Raw genomic sequence first — 19890 nt, forward strand, 5'->3', positions numbered from 1 at the left:
TTCACTCTATGTTACAGTAACCAATGGTTAAACTAGGTAAAAGCTGTTGTGAATAGACCTGAATGGTAGAGGAATCAAGAACAAGTCTAAGGACACAAAGTCTGATGATAATGAACCGAGTGGCTAAATGGAACTGTGAAGACACTTATTTCATCCCCTTCCCCATCTTTTTTAGGTAGGGAGATGTGGCAACATTCAAAGGATTAGTGACTTCTTAGCTTGGAATTAGGCTGGACTAGAAATGAGGAAAAAAGATAATGATGACAAATTATAACCACTAGGAAGAGGTAAAGGGAACAAGATCTAGAAGTGAACCCATGGATAAACAATAACTGCGTAAAACTAACCTTTGCTCAAAGATAGGAGCAGGGTTATTCTGATATAGATCCTATATGTGAAATACTGACAAAGGTGCTGAATAAACGTGAACCTGCTTATAGAACTTACATGTATACTTCAAAGTCTGGACACTAGCTCAAGATAGTTATACTAAGAAATTTATTCCATAAACCAACTTAATGGAATCTTTGGTTTTTATTGTTTTTCTAGTCCTATTCCTGACTATAAATGTACAGATAAAAAGACACCAGCCTAAGACCATACAAGCAGGCCCTCAGCTTTATATAGTTAATAATAAACTGGTGTGATTAGTCAACAAGTATGTTAGAGGCTACTCCCTTTTCATCCTCTTTTGCCCATTCAACCAATCGTAATTGTAAAAGAGCCAAACGTATAAAACCTTGTCTCCCCATCAATCACTGCCCAAGAATCCTTCAGAAGCAAAGGAAACCGATGAAACAGCACCAGCCTGTCAGAGACAGGACTTTTTCTGCATATAAAATGAAAGCTAGGAAGCTACTTAGCTACTGTCATCCTTGCAATTAGGCCCATACACTGTGCTTCACAGGGGCTGTAATCCCACATTCCAGATAAGAACACTTCTCAAATAGGTAAACATGGAGAAAATAAGCTACAAGATGCTTAGCCTTGCCATCTATATTTTATTTGTTTGTGTCTCCAAATATCCTTCCATAAACTTGGCTCCTAAAATTTAAGTTTTACGTGTGGGCTATTTTTCATTTCATTAGTGGGGCTACTGATTTGCCACAAATCACTGATTTGATCTAAATGGCAAGACAAGTTAACAGAGGACCCTGATCATCTCTTCTCCCCTAAAAGTCTCTGTGAATTTCCAGGCTAAATTAACATGTTAATGGCTATAAAAGGAGAACAAATAGTAAGTAAGGTAGGATATCCAGAACTATTAATGAAGTGACAAAAGGGAAGCAGGCCAAAAGGAACAATGGGAAAAGCTGAAAGTGGTTTAATAAATATACAAAGTCCCTAGTTCTGATGGTAAGGGTAATCATGAGTTTATGCATGCCCAAGAAGTTCAGTCCCCACAGCTTTTGGCCAGAGCTTTATATACTCAGCAAAGTATTTAGACAAATACAGGTTTCCACTGAGTTACTCCTCAGCTTTAAGAGGCAGGGTCAAAGAGCAACCCTCTAAGCCTCCTCCTAAGTTTTGCCAGCTATTACTACATGGGTATAGTCTGACACTTAACAGAGATTAGGATTTTGAGAAGAGCCAGCGCTTGCCATGATTTGACTGAAGGATTAGCTTTCAAATATAAAGATGAAACCAGTGACACTCGTAGCATGTTAATTTTTTAAAATTAGTAGATTTGAGTTTGTTCTCAATCTCTCTCAGTTTTTTGTATAACTAATTTGCAATACTGTCAACCAGCAAAGAATATAGTAACCAGAAAAAAAGATCTTCTCTATGCAAAGCCAGTTAAGCATACATGGATTAATCATGATTTTAGCCTCATAAGCACTATACCCCTCCATTAGACTACTATTCTGATACTTCATTATGGCTTGGGGTGACACTGGATTCTTGAATGCTAAGCCAACAGAGGGCAAACTCTGGTAAACACTACTAAGCTAGAAAGGCTTCACGTGAGGGCTTAACAAAAGATTTTTTGTCTCTAGTCTGAGAACCAACCTAAACTTGGACAGAACTATGATCACAAGGCTGGCAATTAAGTTTTCAACAACAACATCTTACACAGACTGTTTATTAAGATGTTAAAAAAAATTGCAATCTATGTTGGTAGAGGAAGTACCCAGGTATGAAATCATGAACCCTTGAAGTAGTGAATTAAATCAATCAATAAATACTACTACATGTTATAACCAGCAAAATTAGGGGATTCATATATAACACTGAGAAAAAATTCACAAAAACTTATAATTACCTGCCAGTCTCCCCAATCCTCCGTTACCAAGACCTGCATCTTCTTCTATTTCCTCAAGTTCTTCCAAGTCTAATCCCAACTGAAAATAAAGAGAAAGTTAAATTTAACATACAACCAAAAAAGGAAAAGAAGATAATTAATTCCAGTTATTTTAGACCAGAAAGGTCAGTGTATCCTTTCTTAGGCTTTGACTTTTTGTTATAAATACTCTATCTTAATTTCACAAACAGTCACCGTAAAGTTTCCATAGACATTTCCAAACATCATGGGCATTCAAATCAGGCATGCATTAATAAATAAAAAAAGGAGTTGGAAGGTTAAGCTGTTTATAATAGACAAAATATTATTTTAAAATGAAGCTGGTTTGTCACATTCTATAGTTTCTTGTCTTCAAATGAACAATACTAGTTCATACTGCATCGATTCTGCTTTTGTTTAAAAAAAGTCAATACGCTCCAAGCACTTTACCTTTACCATCTCACATGACCTCACATAGATGCAGGTATCACATCTTGCCCATCTCAAAGATAAAGCAACAAAGTCCCAAATTACAAGGTTATGCTCAAAGTTATGGCTGGTCATGGTGTAGAGACATAGTATTTTTTTTTCAGTTCAACAAGCCTTTTGTTTTCACACTGTCTATTCTTTGGGACTAAGACTGATTATTACCATTACTCAAGTTCAGCTCCCCTCTGGCACATTCCAGGCAAAGGGGACTGTGCAAAGGCAGGAGACAGGAGATGGACTGTTTTGTATGAGGAATAACAAATAGGCTAGTTTGGCTGGAAAGAGCAGTGACGTAAAAACAAAAGGCAGTTACAACTTGTTTTTTAAAAAAAGATTCTGGGAAGGGGGGGGGGGAGAGGGAAAAGAAAATCAAGCCGGTGAAAACTGTCTCGCAAAAGCACAAGTCACAAATGAATGCACGTCCTAATTTTTAAAATCCACAACATGCTGACAAACCTCAAAGACAGAAATCACCTCCAAAGATTTCCCAGTACCTCACTCTCAATCCTATTCTCAATGCAGCACAGCATAGTGGATAGAGCCATGGACAGGCAGAAAAGACCTGATTCAAATCCCACCTCAGAGATTTAGAAGTTTTGTGACCAAGGATAAGATATAACCTCCAGGAGTCTGTTTTCTCACCTGTAAAATGAGAATGATAATAGTACCTACCTTAAAGGAAAATTGAGAGTATAAAAACAAGATAGTGCAAGTAAAGTGTTTAACATAGTTTGTTATATGTAAACTATTATCATTAAACCTACAACACTTTCCATTTCACTAAACTGATAACGGACCATTTTCTCCCTTTACAAGGCCTTTATATCCAATCAATTGTCAAGTCTCAGCCTTAGCATATCTCTAGCATCTTCTCTTGTTCCCTGGGCCCTACTCTGGTTCAGGCTCTCTATCACCTCTTACTAGGGCTATAGTGATAGCCTTCTATCTGGTATTAATGCTTCCATTCTTTAACTGGTATTCACAGTTCCAGTTCCTCCAGTCTACAATCTATCCTCCTCCCCAGAAGCCAAAATATCTTTCCAGAATTATTTCACGTTATTCTCCTTCTCAAACTCTACATTCTTGCCAAACTGGTCCACATACTGCTCCCCAAATTTGGCATTCAATCTCAGGCAACTGAACAGGTTGGGGACCCTCTCTAATCGTCTATATCTGGATCCAGCTGGCTCTGAAGGAGAAAGTGAGGCTGGTGACTTTGCACAACCCTTCCTCATTTAAATATAATTCAACTGCAAGCCATTGCATCACCTTCCTGATGTCACTGCCCTCTTCAAAAATGAAGGACAAACAACAACAAATGGACAGGCTACCCCAATGCGTGGAGTAATTTTCTTCTTCACCTCTACCTGTTAGAATCCTCTGGGGCTCAGCCCGGATACCAACTAAAAACTTCCCAAGATGCTTCTAGGTTTTAGTATTGTCTTTCTCCTCATTATTTACAGACATTTTTAATCCCTCAATTCAATGCAAAGTTTCTCATTCTCATATTTGCACCTCCAGCACTTGCACCTCCAGCACCTGCACCTCCAGCACCAACCCATAGTTCTTGGCAACAAAGTACTCTTTGTAAGTGCTTAAGTACCTTTAACTTATTGAAATACTACATCCTGACTCCTATGACCTAATTATCAGGTCTTTCAATCCCCAAATTTACAGGGATTCTACCAAAGTCAAAGACCAAGAAAAAGGAAGTAAAAATAAGTTAAGTGGCTCAGGAAGAGAATAATATCTCTCCTAACTGACTTCAAACACTCTGTGAAGGCAGGGGTTGAATGTATTTGTATGCCCAGCCCCTAATAAAGTATTCAGCACATAACACACGCTTTAAAAATGTTTTATAGAGTTGGGGAAAGATCACTAAAAGGAAAGAAAAGGAAAGAATTATGATTGATGAGCTGAAAAAACTAGTAATACTTTTTTTAGAGTACAAATAACAGGAAAAGACAGGAGACTGACAGAAGAATGCTGTATATGTTGCCAATTGCCTAACTACTTGTTTTTCTTTGTAACAAGGAAGAGTTCAAATAGTGAGGAAAGAGGGGCAGTGTACTTGGAGATGATTGCCATAAAAATAAGTCAGCAAGAAAATTTATTTTAAAAAATTTCTTGAATTAAATATGCCTATCACTGAAATTAAAGACCATGATGACCGATGATATTTTTTATGGCGTACATAATCACACTTGGGGAATTTGTACCCACTGTGTATGAAAGCAAATCTAGAATGAAGAAGGATAAAACTTCTAAAGTAGGAATGCTAGGACTATGTTTAAAAAATACAAGACAAAGTAAAGTAACACTTTGGGAGAGGAAAAAAAATCTTTGGGGAGATAGAAAAATTGGACATTAAGTTACTTGTTTTTCTAACAACTACATCATAGATAAAAATAACTTTTTTCTGCTTATAGTTTGCTATGTTATGGCAGCAATGGCAATATGTTTTAATGAAGGATATGGTAAAAACCTAGTATCATTCAAAAAAGTTAATGAGATGCTTTAAACAAAAAAAATCCTGTGAATTATTGGCAGTATTTTCCAAAGTGAAAATACCTTTAAAGGTAGTGTTAATTTGCTTGACATTTTTCACATAAAGTTATCAGGAAATAGCACTTATGAGGCAGCATGAAATAATCAAAACTCCAGGTAAATAAATCAGTACAGGCCCAGAATATGAAAGAATCTGAGCTAAATCTTAAAAACAGAGCAATGAAAATACAGACTATAAGCAAGAATTAATTAAAGCAAGACTAAATCATAGGACCTAAGCAGATCTCAAAGCAGATCTGTCTGCTGATATTCACTGACATTAATAATAAAAAAATTTATATGTGGCCTTACGGTTTCTTATAAAGCATTCACATACATTATCTTGTTTGATTCTCACAACAACACGGTAAGCAATGCAAGAATGATTACACCCCTTTTTACAAATAAACGAACAGGATACAGTGAAGTGAAGCAATATGCTGAAGGTTACAAACCTTGTTAAATGGCAAAGCAGGAGCACAGGGTTCTTTTTACCACACCAATTCGATTTAATTCAATAAATAATTATTAAGCACCTACTGTATGTTAGGTATAGGGCTAAGCACTGGGGACACAAAAAGGGACAAAAGACATTCCCTGCTCTAAAGGAAGAGATAACATGCAAACAAATATATACAAAGCAAGTTATATATAGGATAAATAGGAAATAATTAACAGAGGGAAGGCACTGGAATAAGAGGGGTTGGGGAAGGCTTCCTGCAGAAGGTAAGAAGGAAGCCAGGGAGGTCAGTAGTTGAGTGGAGGAAGGAGAACAGCCAGAGAAAATGCCCAGAGCCAAGAGATGGAGTGTCTTCTTTGTGGAACAGCCAGGGGGCCAGGGTCACCACTGACAAGTATGCGTCAGGGAATAAGGTGTAAGAAGACTGGGAAGGTAAGACGGAACCAGGTTACAAGGACTCGGAGAAACAAACAGACGGGTTTACTCCTGGAAGCAAGAGGAAGCCACTGGAATTTAATGAATAGGGGATGACATGATCAGACTTGCATTTAAAGAAAATCACTCTGGAGGATGGTTTGGAGTGGGGAGATACTTGAGGCAGGCAGATTCACCAGCAGGCTATTTGCAATATTCCAGAATGAGGTGATGAGGGCCTGCCCTGGGCAATGGCAGTGCCATTAGAGAAAATGGGCACGTGTGAGCGATGTGGCAAAGGTGCAATCCATGGACCTTGGCAGCAGCTTGGATATGAGGGGTGAGAGATATCAAGGAATCCAGGATGACTCCTAGGTTTTGAGCCTCAGGGACAGGAGGATAAGGTTGTTTTCCATAGTAACAGGGAAGCTGTACTGGGGATGGGGAGAGGAGAAGAGTTTAGGGGAAAGACAATGAGTTTTGATTTGGACATTTCCCATTAATCAGCAAGCCAAAGAAAGAAAATACTTGTCTGCACCAATAATTTCCTAATCCCTGTCTCCACAAAATAGAAAGGCAAGCTCAATCCAGTGGAAAGTACCTCCAATCTAGGGTCAGAGGATCTAGGCTCACTATCTGGCTTACTACTCTGCAGCCTTGGGCAAGTCATTTAGGCTCTGTGGGCCTCTGTTTCTTCATCCATAATGGCAGAGGCAAGAATTAGATGACTTCTACAATACCTTGCAGCCGGCTCTATATCTAAGATACTCTGACTGCAGGATCTCTAATACACAAGAAAAGGGGATTCGCTGGGTCAATCATTCCCTACCAGTTCTTCATTAGAGAACAAAAAGTATCCTCCCAAGACTCTAGACTCTGAACTCCTGCTCCTACCCCTTCCCCAGCATATTCTATGCTTCTCTGATAACCCTGACTGGGAGCTGTCTTTAATTTCCTTGTAAACACAAGGCCATGATGGGGGAAGGCCAAGAAGGGGGACGTAGTACAGCTATGGGAGTTGGGGGAAAATCTGCAGGTTTTTCACACTTGGGAAGAATTATGGCAGATAAAGCAATGGACTTGAAGTCAGTGAAGTCCTGGGTTCCAAAAGTTTTACAATCATGGATAAATCACTTAATTTCAGTTTTCTTACCTGTAAAATGGGATGATATACTAACAATTTCAATGAACTGCAGTGAAGAAAGAGCTTTATTAAGCACTTTATCAATTTATTATTATAAAAAAGGGAGGGAACAGGAAGACTTCCCTCCTCCATACATATAAACACACAGACACCAACACCACTACTCCTGCCCCCCCCGCAAAAAAAAAATGTGCTCTGCAGATTTTTCCAAGGGAGCTTAAAAGAAAAAACTGAACTGGGGTTTACAATATATGATTTTGAAGTTTAAATACTCCCTAAGAGAGTCATTCCTAATTCACAGCTATCAGTCCTTCAACAATAGGTTTCATATAGAGAAGAAGGAAGAAACATTTTGGGGCTACAGCAAAAATCTGGATAGGATCTGAGACTAAGGACAGTCAGAAGTCAGTACAAGCATATCTATATTATCCATATTCACCATGCTTCCATTAGAATATACTGTCATTGCTACCATCCTTGATATCTATGGAGCAAGAGACAAAAGACAAGCAGAAAAGGGGGTCTGAAGCGGGACACTGCCCTCCTACCCTTCTTTGGTAGAGGATGGAGTGCGGAATATTGCACATAGCATCAGATTTTTCTGATATGTTGGAGGAAATTTGAGGAATTTTTTCTTTTTCACTTTTTCATTCTTTATTACACAGTAGGAAATATAAATGTGTAAAATAAAAAAAAGAAATATAAAAGAAATATGATATATTTTATAAAAAAAGAAGATGACAGAAACTTTCCCTACTTCAAAACTCTGCCTAGAGATCCAATTAACTGCCAATGTCTGATTTTAAATGTCAGAACCCTTTTAGAAGTCTATAAATCTACGTCTTTCCCAATCCAACATTTCCTAGGCCAATACAATCCATTATCTTGGCCATCCAAATCCACCCTTCTACCACAGGAAAAAGAATCTTATGTCTGTGTCTCAGCCTTCATTTCTCTTCTTTTTTATAATTAGTACAATATTTGGCTTGGGTATTTCCACATTTCCAGAAGAACCTAGACGTATGCTACTGAGGACGAGGATGAGAATGACTCTGCTTGAAAAACAACATACCTGATAAATAGCTTCATCACAAGCATTCTGGAGACCCAGATTCACCATTGTATTCTGTAGAGTCCGGCCCATGTAGAATTCCAGGGAAAGATAATAAATGCGCTGGGGAAACAGAAAGAAAGTTGTGTTTATTTTAATCTTTATACCTAGGAGCACTGAGTCTTAATTACCTAATTCAATAATATGATTTCCACGTGAAAATTCAATTGGATTTCTGTGACTTTTGAGTTCCTCTTATTATGTTTAGGGAACTACAAGGGATATAAAAATGACTAATAAAACTTGCCCTTGTGAGCTTAATTCAGTTGTACATGATGGTGAGGTGGGTTTTTTTTGGAGGGGGAAGGAAGATGTATATGTGTATACATGTATGTATGTATGTATGTACACACACACACATACACACTCTTGCCTCCCCCAAAAGTAGAATTATATGCAAATATTCACAGAGTTACAAAATAATGTTGACAGTTTGAAAGAAAAAAAGTAAGTGTGTCTGAGGAAAGGGTTTAGAATAAGATTCAAAAGAGAAGGCTACAAAGAAAAAGTAGCATCTGTGATGAGTGTGGAGAATGGTTTTGCAAGGAAATGGCCAGGAGCTTAATCTGGAGGCTGTTTCAGTGGTCCAAATCAATCAATCAATCAATCAATATTTATTAAGCAACTACTATGTGCCAGGTATTGTGCTAAGCACTGGGGATACAAAAAGAGGCAAAAGACAGTCTCTGCCTTCGAGAAGCGCACAATCTAATGGTGTGCACAATATGCAAATACACACACACACACACACAGAGCAGGCTATACAGAGGATAAGCAGGAAATAATTAATGGAAGGAAGGCATTAGAATTTAGAGTGATTTGGAAAAGCTTCCTGTAAAGATACGATTTTAGTTAGGACTTAAAGGAAGCCAGGGAAATCACTAGGCAGAGTTGAGAAGAGAGTGCATTTCAGGTATGGAGGACAGCCAGAGAGAATGTCCAGAGCCGTGAGATGAACAGCCAGGAGGCCAATATCATTGGACTGAAGAATACGTGTCAGGGAGGAAAGTATAGGAAGGGCAGGAGGGGGCTAGGTTATGCAGGACTTTGAATGCCAAACAGAGATTTCTGTTTAGTCCTAGAGGTGATAAAGCAAACTGAATTTATGGATTGAGGGGTGGGGTAGAGGGAGGATTTGACATTTTCAGACATGTGCTTCAGGAAGCTGCCTTTGGTGGCTGAGTGGAGTAGGGGGAAAACTGAGGTGAGCTGACGCATCAGCAAGCTATCTGCAATAGTTCAGGCATGAGGTGATGAAAGCACTGGAGTGGCAGCAATGTCAGAGGAGAGGAAAGATATATCTGAGAGATGTTGCAAAGGTGAAATCAACTGGCCTTGGATCAGGGGATTGAGAGATCATGAGGAATCCAGGACGACTCCTTGGCTGTGAGCCGGGGGCACTGGGAGGATGGTTTTGGGATGTGGAGTGGGGAGCTAGGGGGAATGATAATAAGTTCACTTTGGACATATCTAAGATATCCATGGATGTCCAGTTTGAGATGTCTGAAAGGCAACTGGAGATGTTCTCGGCAGAGAGGCTGGGCAGGATAGGTAGATTTGAGAATCGCCAGTAGAAGACATAACCAAGCATGGGGGAAAAGAGACAACAGAACACTGAGGGGCACTTTCAGTTAGAGGGCGTATTCTGGATGAGGATCCAGCAAAGAACACTAAGAAGTAGCAGTCAGATATGTAGGAGGTGAACTAGGAGAGAGTGGTGTCCTAGAAAACTCAAGGAGAAGAGAGTATCAAGAAAGAGAGGGTGATCAACAGAGTCAAAGGCTGAAGAGAGTCAAGGAGACTGAGGACTGACTAAAAGCCCCTGGATTTGGCAACTAAGAGATCAATGATAACTTTGAAGAGAGCAGTTTTGGTAAAATGATACGGTTGGAAACTGACCTTAAAGGGTTAAGGGTTAAGAAGAGAGTGAGAGGAGAAAAATGGAGGCACCTATTGTAGATGGCCTTTTCAAGGAGTTTAACTACAATGAGCAGAAGAGATACAGAATAATAGTTAGCAGGGATGGAAGGTTCAATTGTTGTACAGTAGTGTCTGACTCTGTGATCTCATCTGGGATTTTCTTGGCAAGAATACTGGGGTGGTCTGTCATTTCCTTCTCTAGCTAATTTTACAGATGAGGAGCTGAGGCAAACAGGGCTAAACAGCTTGCTCAGGATCAGACAGCTAGTAAATGTCTGAGACAGGATTTGAACTTAGGTCTTCCTGACTCCAGGGCTGGCGCTCTATCCACTGTGCTACCTAGCTGCCCCATGGAAGGATCAAGGGCAGGAGAGCCTTGGGCATGTCTGCAAACAGCAGGGAATCAGTCAATAGAGAGGGAGAGATTAAAGATAAGTCACAGAGTAAGGACAACAGAGGGAGAAATCTGTTGGAGAGGATGAGATGGGATGGAATGGAATGGAATGAGCAGGTAGAAGAATTAGTGTTAATAAGGAGAGAGGCCACTTCACCACGTGATTCAGGGATGGAGAAGGAGATAGTGGCAGAAGGCACCTGACTGATAGAAGATAAGGAAGAGGGAAACTCAGGACAAATTTGCCTCAGTAAGATATCAGGCAAGATAAGTTCACACACTTAACAGATATCACATTGCCTGCCTTCTCAATGGGTAGGGGAAGCTTGGGAGGAATGAAGAAAATTTGAAACTCAAAAAATTCTTAAATAATGTTAAAAATTAATACAAAGTTAAAGGGAAAAAAGATATGAGGTAAGGTTCTCAGCTGAGAGGGTGGGTGGAAGGGCAGCGTTTGAGAAAGGATGAAAAAGTTTGGAAGAGCTGCTACAGAGAGTAGGATAATGAGTTGACAAGGGAGGTATAGTAGGACTGCCTTGCAACAGTGAGGGCCCAGTTAAGGCTATATAACATAAATCTGTAGTGGAACCAGTCAGAATAATTGCATGATTTTCTCTACCTTCATTCTGCAACACATCTGTGTAGGAGAAAAGGTGGTAAATAATGAAAGTGATCCAAGACTGAGGCTTGGCAAATAGGAGGTGGTGAGGGCCTGAATTAGATTGATAGCCATGTGAGTGGAGAGTGGCCATCAGATGTTAGAGATGTTTTGGAAGTGATATGTAGGCCTTGAATGATGGGTAGAATTTCAAAATGGAAGAAATGGAGGCAGAGGGATTAGAAAGAGACAGAGCCAGAAGGAAAAGAATTTGGTTGGAGCACAGGATCAAAGATTTAGAGTTGGAAGGGACCTTTGGGGCTAATGAATCTAAGCCCTTAACCCCCATTTTGCAGATGAAACAGAGGCCATGACAGGTTAAGTGATCTGACCTAGATCTACAGCTAAAAAGTTTCTGAGGCAGAATCTGAAACTAGATCCTCCTGATATCAAATCCAATGCCCTTACTACAACACACTGTCTCTCAACCCATTCCATGCCTTCTCAACTAGGGTGATTCTTGTCCCTCTCTTTCCAAAAAGCTTTTATGGAAAACTAACCACAAACCCTAGCGACCTTCATCTTTTTATTTTCATCTCTAGGGCACATAAAAAAAGAGTAGTATGAGATAAGGCTAGAAAGGGAGGCTGGAGTCAGAATGTCAATTAAGATTTTTCAATTCGCTATGGGAATCACTGAAGGCTTTTGAGGAGTGATACCCCTGAAATTATATAGGATAGATTGGAGAGGCAGAGACATGCTGCTGCAGTTAAGTCAAGAAAGATGAAAATTGAGAAATGACCATTGTACTTAGCATTCAGAAAGTCATCAGTGACCCTTAAGAAAGGAAGTTCAGTAAAGCAGTGAAGATAGAAGCTAGATTTCAAAGGGCTAAAGAGAATAGGTGATAACAAGTAGAGGCAATAGGTACAGAATACTTTTTCAAGAAATCTGGTGGGAAAAGGGAGAACAAAGATGTATGACAGGACCATAGCTGATGAAGTAAGAAAGGTGAAGGGAAACTGGCAGACAACTAGGGCCTAAAGATGAAGGAGGACTGAAGAAGATACAGACAGTTCTCGCTTTACATAAATGGACAGTTTAGCAGAAAGTGACTTTATGCAATGAGATTTTGCCTGTGGGGAAGAAAAAAGAGAAGAGAGGAAGGAACGGGGCCAGCACACAATTCAAGGACATGTAGGGGCTGGGGACAAAGAAACTAGAACAGCAGGAGGGAGGGAATACTCAGGGCTTAGGACCAGTCATGTGGGGGCCTGGCTAGAACTAAGAGGAAGAACACCCAAGAGGCAGACACATGGGAGCTAGACATGGACACAGACAGGAGAGAACCCAGTAGCTGAAAGCAGAAGACAGACCTACAGGCAAATGGCGGGTGGATGGGTGGAACAGGGCAAAATTCTCTTCTCTCTGCAGCAGAGGTCTCAAGCCGTCAAGACACCCCTACCCCACAATACTCCTGTGGCTGTCTCTCTGCATGTCTATTCTACTGCTTTCTTTTTCAGGTTTGTTTTTTTTTTGACAGGGAGAGGCAGCAATATTGTAAAGTTAACATAGGTGTTTTTTCAGAATGCATATTTCCTTTCAGAATTTTTTACATAAAGTCAAATCTGCATAATGTGAATTTATGTAAAGCAAGAACTGTCTGTTTATGAGAGATAGTATAAATGTTGGACCAATGTCCTGAAGAGTGCAATCAAAGAGGTTTTTTTTTTTATCCGATTCAGAAGAGGAAACAATGAGTGATGGACTGAGGTATTTTGAGGCACATAGGAAGAGAGCAAGGAAGCTCGTGTGTGTGTGTGTTATGTATGTATGTGTATATATGTATATATATACATAAGCTTCCTTACTGTCTTCCTACATGCCTCAAAATACCTCAGTCCATGGGGGGGCCTGGCCCCCAAATATATGTGTGTGTGTGTGTGTGTGTGTGTGTGTGTGTGTGTGTGTGGTGTGTGTATAATACCCCATATTGATTCAATGAAGTAGGGTACTAGTTCAATTTCTAGGGAAGGTAGGGAAGGGAAAGGAAAGAAATATAGTTAGAGGTTTGAGATGAAAAGAAAAGGTTTGGAAAATGAGTCAGGGAATTCATAAGTGTAGAGTATAAGGATTGCCAAGAAACTACAAACACTTGGCTAAGCATAAACTTCTGAGTGAAGTTACAACTTCGTGAGAAAGATGAGAGGGTGTGGGCAAGGAGTAGAAGTCTCCCGGTGATCCATAGCATTCAACTTTAAGACAGATTCCTGTGGATGGGATGTATTATTAAGATAGTTTACTTTTGCAAGGTATTAGCTACCAGAGTTAGCTAGTCACAAATTTTAAAAATCTGGTTGCCCAAGTAAGTACTCTCACATTTGTGCTGTTTGTTCTTCTGGCTGCTGCCTATTTCCAGTGTGGCTGAAATTTTACTAGACCCCACGTAGGCTAGGTAAAACAGAGCTCCAGGGTGAACACAGCCCTCTTGTCTTGTGACAGCATGCCAAACCTTTTTTAGCTGTTCACTGGGCTGAAATGGAAATGTCCTTTAATGGAATGCTTTTCCATCTTGTCTCCTTGGCCTTTTCACAAGACCAATATTATAATGGGCTGTTTTGGATAAGCAACTACAGTATTATGTGCAGCTGTGAGATGTGAGATTATTATGTGATATGCTCATTAATCACTTTCAAAAGACTCACTTTCAAATTAAAAATAAAGAAACCCTGGGACACATTATCAATGCACTTTGACATAACTGTAATTCATGAAATGATCTCATCAGCTCCCATGGATTGAATTACTATCTCTATGCTGATGATTCTCAAATCTACATACATATTCTGCCCCTATCTCTGTACTGATCTCCGATCTCCAATCACCTTGCAGAGATCTTGAAATGGATGGCCAGCAGACATATTAAACTAACTGAACTCATTATTTTTCCTTTTAAACTCTACCCAGTCCCTACCTTCCCTATAACCATAGAGAACAACATCATTCTCCCAGTTCCTAAGGCTCACAACCTAGGAGTCATCCTGGACTACTCACTATCTCTCACCCCCCACATCCAAGCTGTTGCCAAGGCTTATCAATTTTACCTTTACAACATCTCTCAAATACGCTCCCTTCTTTCTTCTGGCACTTGCCACTACCTGGTGCAGGCTCTAATCACCTCGTTCCTGGACTACTGCAATGGTCTGCCAGTGGGTTTGCCTGCCACAAATCTCTTCTCACTAGAATCCATCCTCCATTCAGCTACCAAAGTGATTTTCCTAGAGTGCAAGTCCAATTATATTACCCTCTTAATCAATAAATTCTAGTGTTTCCCTATGGCTCCTAGGATCAAATATAAAATGCTCTATGTAGCATTCAAAGTCCTTCATAACCTAGCCCCTTTTTACCATTCCAGTCTTCCCACACCTTATTCCCTACCACATATAGTGACAGTGTTACTTCGAACCAGTGATACTATCCTCCTGGCTGTTCCACAAACAAGACACTTCATCTCTTAGCTTGGGGCATTTTCTCGGGCTGTCCCCCATACCTGGGATGCTCTTCCCTTTCCACTCTGACTACTGACCTCCCTGGATTCCTCTGAGACCCAACTAAAATCTCTTCTACAAGAAGTCTGCCCCAACCTCCTCTTAATTCTAGTGCCTTTTCTCTGCTAATTATTTCCTTTTTATTCTGTAGATGGCTTGCTTTGTATGTATTTGTTTACATGTTGTCTCCTCCATTAGAGTGCAAGCTTCTTGAAGGCAGGAACTGTCTTTTGCCTCTTTTTGTATCCCCAGTGCTTAGCACCATGCCTGACACATAACAGGCACTTAAATGCTTGTGGAGTAAGCAAATGAATGAATGAATTGATAAATGAATGAATGAATAAATTCACAGATGGATGAAGTGCTATGCCCATCACATTTGATGGATTCTCTATGGAAGGGTATGGGTAAGGTTCTGATCTGTACTTTTGGAGGGAGTACACCAATTCCAGTGAGACTAAGTAATGAATTATTTTCCTTTTTATATATGAGAGATGCTCTGTATATTGACACAGTATCTTTTTTCCCTCTGGCTCATCATCCATATCACGCTCCCGAACTGTGTTTCCCAAAGTTCTATGCTGAGCCGTCTTTTCTTCTTCTACTACACATTCGTGGTAATCTCCTATAGTTAAAATATGATCTCTATGCAGAAGACTCTCAGAGCTATATATATACTCACCTTCAGTCTCTCCCCTAAGCTTCAGTCTCATATCATCAATTGCCTCTTGAACTGGATGGACCAGAGACATTTTAAACTTAACACGTCTAAAACTGGCCTCACTATCTTTACATTAAGTTTCCATTCCCTTGTCATTTTTATCTCTGTAAAATCTCTTTCATGCCGTCATCTCTCCTTTGATACTGCCACCACCATGGAGGTACTCATCACTTCACATCTGGACTATTGCAACAGACTGCCTCAAATTCTATCCCCTCTCTAGCCAATCTGCCATTCAGCTGTCAAACTAATCTGCCCAAAGCCTAAGTCTGACCGTGTCCCCACCCTTCATTCTGTAAATTCCAGTGGCTTCCTATTACCTCTGAGATCAAATATAAATTTCTGTTTGGCTTTTAAGGCCCTCCATAATTTGGCCCCTTCCACCTTTCCAGTCTTCTTACACTACTCCCTTTTCCGCAGACTACAATCGAATGACACTGGCCTCCTTGCTGATGTTTGTATAAGACACTCCAATCTCCAGGCTCTGGGAATTTTCACTGGTTGTCCTCCATGCCTGGAACACAGACACAGACACACACAGACAGACACACTCTCTCTGTCTCTGTCTCTCTCTCTTCCTCCCTCCCTCCCTCCCTAAGCTACCACCTAAGTTAAGGCTGTCATTTATTACCCCTTACCTAGATGACTCCAACAGAATCCTAATTGGGTTCACTGCCTCTAGTGTCTCATCACTCCAGTTCATCCTAAATGTTGCTGCCAAAGGAATTTTCCTTAAGTACAAATTTGACTATATCATTCTATTCAAAAACCTTCACTGGCTTCCTATTACTCTAGAATAAACATAACTCCTTTGTTGAGCTTTTAGAGTCTTACACAACCTGTCTTTCCAACCTCAAAAGACATTCCTCCCCCTCCTGCACTCTGCCATCCAGCCAAATTGGCCTTCACTGTGTTTCTCACTCTACCTCCCATCTCCAAGCTTTTGCATTGGCCATCCCCCATTCCTGGAACGTATTCCTTCCACACTTCTGTCTAATAGAGACCCTCTCTTCCTCTAGGTTGCGGTTCAGGCACTATCATCTTCATGAAGGCTTTCCTGATCCCCCAACTGCTAGTGCCCTCCCTCCCAAACTACTTTAGATTGACCTACTTTGTATTTATTTGTTTTTATTGACTTTATAGTTATGCTGCATATATTTTCATATGTACTTCTGGCTTCCTGCATTAAAACAGTAAGCTCAATGAAAGCAGGGCTCTGTTTCATTCCTTATACTTACATCCCCAGGCCTAGCACAGTGCTTAGTAGATAGCAGGTGTTTAATAAATACTTGTTGATTGATTCCTTAAGAAATAAATGAGGGAGCCAAGATGGCAGTGTGAAAGCAGTGACTTGCTTGAGCTCTCCCCCACACCCCTCCAAATACTCAAAAAAAATGGCTCTAAACAAATTCTGAAGCAGCAGAACCCACAAAAAGACAGAGTGAAACAAATTTCCAGCCCAAGACAATCGGGATGATCTATCAGAAAGGTGTATCGCGCTGGGCTCGGAGCGCAGCCCAGCGTGGAGTGGGCGCGCAGGCCACAGCAAACCTGGAGCAGGCCTCAGAGGACTGAATCGTGGCAGCTGTGGAGGTTTCCAGACTCCTCAATCCACAATGCCAAAGACAACTTAGAAGGTCAGTGGGAAAAGTCTGTTTCTGTCGTGGTCTGAGAAGGAAGGCGGGTTTCAGCTCCATTCCCCAAGAGCTGGCCTGGGGGGGGCAGCTGCTCCCCGAGCTTCCGGCCCACAGACTGAGGGGGAATCCAGTGGCTGATCAGAGAGGGACTGCAGGGATCTCTTTGCCAGTGCTGAGGCAGGAATCTCTTGCTTTGCCCTGTGTGGATCTGGGTCACAGTTCTGGGCGGCAGTGCTGGGGTAAAGAGGAGCGCTAGCTGGTGGAGCTTGGCGTGGCTGTGGAGAGGAACCCTCCTCACAGTTACAAAACAGAAAGGAATACTTGTGGTCACAGGCCAGGAAACGAGTAAACACCTCCCCCCCTTATCATACCACCTTGGAAGAACTGAAAATTTACAGGTCCCTACAAGTATCTCTGAAAACAGCTATACAAACCCCTGAAGCTTGGGACAGTACATTCTCCACATTGGAAGCAGACTCTTACCTTAACAAAGAGTTTAAAACTCAAGTAATTGGCTGGGATCATGAGCAAGCAGCACAAAAAAGTCAGACTATAATCTTACTTTGGTGAAAAAGGAAGATCAAAATATACAACCAGAAGAAGACAACAAAGTCAAAGCTCCTACATCCAAAGCCTCCAAGAAAAATATGAATCAGTCCCAGGCCTTGGAAGAGCTCAAAAGGGATTTTGAGCAAGTAAGGGAAGTAGAGGAAAAACTGAGAGTGATGCAAGAAAATCATGAAAAACAAGTCAACAGCTTGCTAAAGGAGACCCAAAAAAATACTGAAGAAAATAACACCTTAAAAAATAGCCTAACCCAAATGGCAAAAGAGGTCCAAAAAGCCAATGAGGAGAAGAATGCCCTAAAAAGAAAAATTGGCCAAATGGAAAAGGAAGTCCAAAAGCTTACTGAAGAAAATACTTCCTTAAAAATTAGAATAGAGCAATTGGAAGATAGTGACTTTATGAGAAATCAAGACACTGTAAAACAAATCCAAAAGAATGAAAAATTAGAAAACAATGTGAAATATCTCATTGGAAAAACAACTGACCTGGAAAATAGATCCAGGAGAGAGAATTTAAAAATTATTGGACTATCTGAAAGCCATGATCAAAAAAGAGCCTAGACATCATCTTTCAAGAAATTATCAAGGAAAACTGCCCTGATATAGTAAAACCAGAGGGCAAAATAGAAATTGAAAGAATCCACAGATCTCCTCCTGAAAGAGATCCCCAAAGGAAAACTCCTAGGAATATTATAGCCAAATTCCAGAGTTCCCAGGTCAAGGAGAAAATATTACAAGCTGCCAGAAGAAACAGTTCAAGTACTGTGGAAACACAATCAGGATAACACAAGATTTAGCAGCTTCTACATTAAAGGACCGCAGGGCATGGAATATAATATTCCAGAGGGCAAAGGAGATAGGATTACAACCAAGAATCACCTACCCAGCAAAACTGAGTATAATCCTTCAGGGGAAAAAATGGTCATTCAGTGAAATAGAGGACTTTCAAGCATTCTTGATGAAAAGACCAGAGCTGAATAGAAAATTTGACTTTCAAATACAGGACTCAAGTGGAACATGAAGAGGTAAACAGGAAAGAGAAATCATAAGAGACTTATTAAGATTGAACTGTTTACATTCCTGCATGGAAAGATGATATTTATAACTCATGAGACCTTTGTCAGTATTAGGGTAGTTGGAGAAAAAAAATTATATGTATGTATATGTAGATAGATAGAGGGCACAGGGTGAGTTGAAGATTAAGGGGTCATATCTGGAGAATAAAATTAAGGGATGAGGAGGATTATACTCAGAGAAGAAGAAAGGGAGAGGTAGAATGGGGTAAATTATCTCACAAAAAAAAAACAGAAAAGAAAAGTCTCTTACAGTGGAGGGGAATCGGGGGAAGGTGAGAGGGAATGAGTGAATCTTATTCTCATAGGATTTGGCTTAAGGAGGGAATAACATACACATTCAATTGGGTATGGAAATCTGTCTTACCCTACAGAAAATAGGGGGAGAAGGGGACAAGAGAGCAGGGGATGATAGAGGGAGGGCAGATTGGGAAAGGGGTAATCAGAAGTAAATACTTCTGAGGAGGACAGGGTCAAAAGAAAGAATGGAATAAATGAGAGGGCAGGATAGGATTAAGGGAAATAGAGTTAGTTTTTAACAACATGTCTACTATGGACATGTTTTGCATAACTGCACATGTACAACCTTATTGAGTTGCTTGCCTTTTCAGTGAGGGTGGGTGGGGAGGAAGGAAGAGAGAAAATTTGAAACCTAAAGTTTTTAAAACATATGTTTAAAAAAATTTTTTTCACATGCTACTGGGAAATAAGAAATACAGGAAATGGGGTACAGAAGTCTATCCTGCCCTACAGGAAAATAGAAGGGGAAGAGGATAAGAGAAGGGGAGAGAGACAGAAGAGAGGACAGACTAGGGGAAGGGATATTCAGAATGCATGCCATCTTGGGTTGGGGGGACGGGGGGAGATGGGGTGAAAATTTGGAATTCAAAAACTTGTGGGAGTGAATGTTGAAAACTAAAAATAAATAAATTTGTATTTAAAAAAATAAATTATTTTGATTGCGTGCAAAAAAAAAAGAAAGGAAGA

The 19890-nt window shown here is 40.3% G+C and overlaps 1 protein-coding gene across 1 annotated transcript in view; it reads right to left on the reverse strand.

Moving 5' to 3' along the window:
* The window catches only part of PYGB (glycogen phosphorylase B), an 85933-nt gene that overhangs the window by 51628 nt on the left and 14415 nt on the right, over positions 1-19890 (reverse strand). The window contains exons 2-3 of the mRNA XM_020987329.2: positions 8408-8509; positions 2264-2342 (exon numbers count right to left, since the gene is read on the reverse strand). Of these exons, the coding sequence (XP_020842988.1) occupies positions 2264-2342; positions 8408-8509 (181 nt within the window). The remainder of the gene's footprint in view (positions 1-2263; positions 2343-8407; positions 8510-19890) is intronic.

Source organism: Phascolarctos cinereus, unplaced genomic scaffold, assembly GCF_003287225.1.
Source record: "Phascolarctos cinereus isolate Bilbo 61053 unplaced genomic scaffold, phaCin_HiC Scaffold_2;HRSCAF=192, whole genome shotgun sequence".
Taxonomy (NCBI): domain Eukaryota; kingdom Metazoa; phylum Chordata; class Mammalia; order Diprotodontia; family Phascolarctidae; genus Phascolarctos; species Phascolarctos cinereus.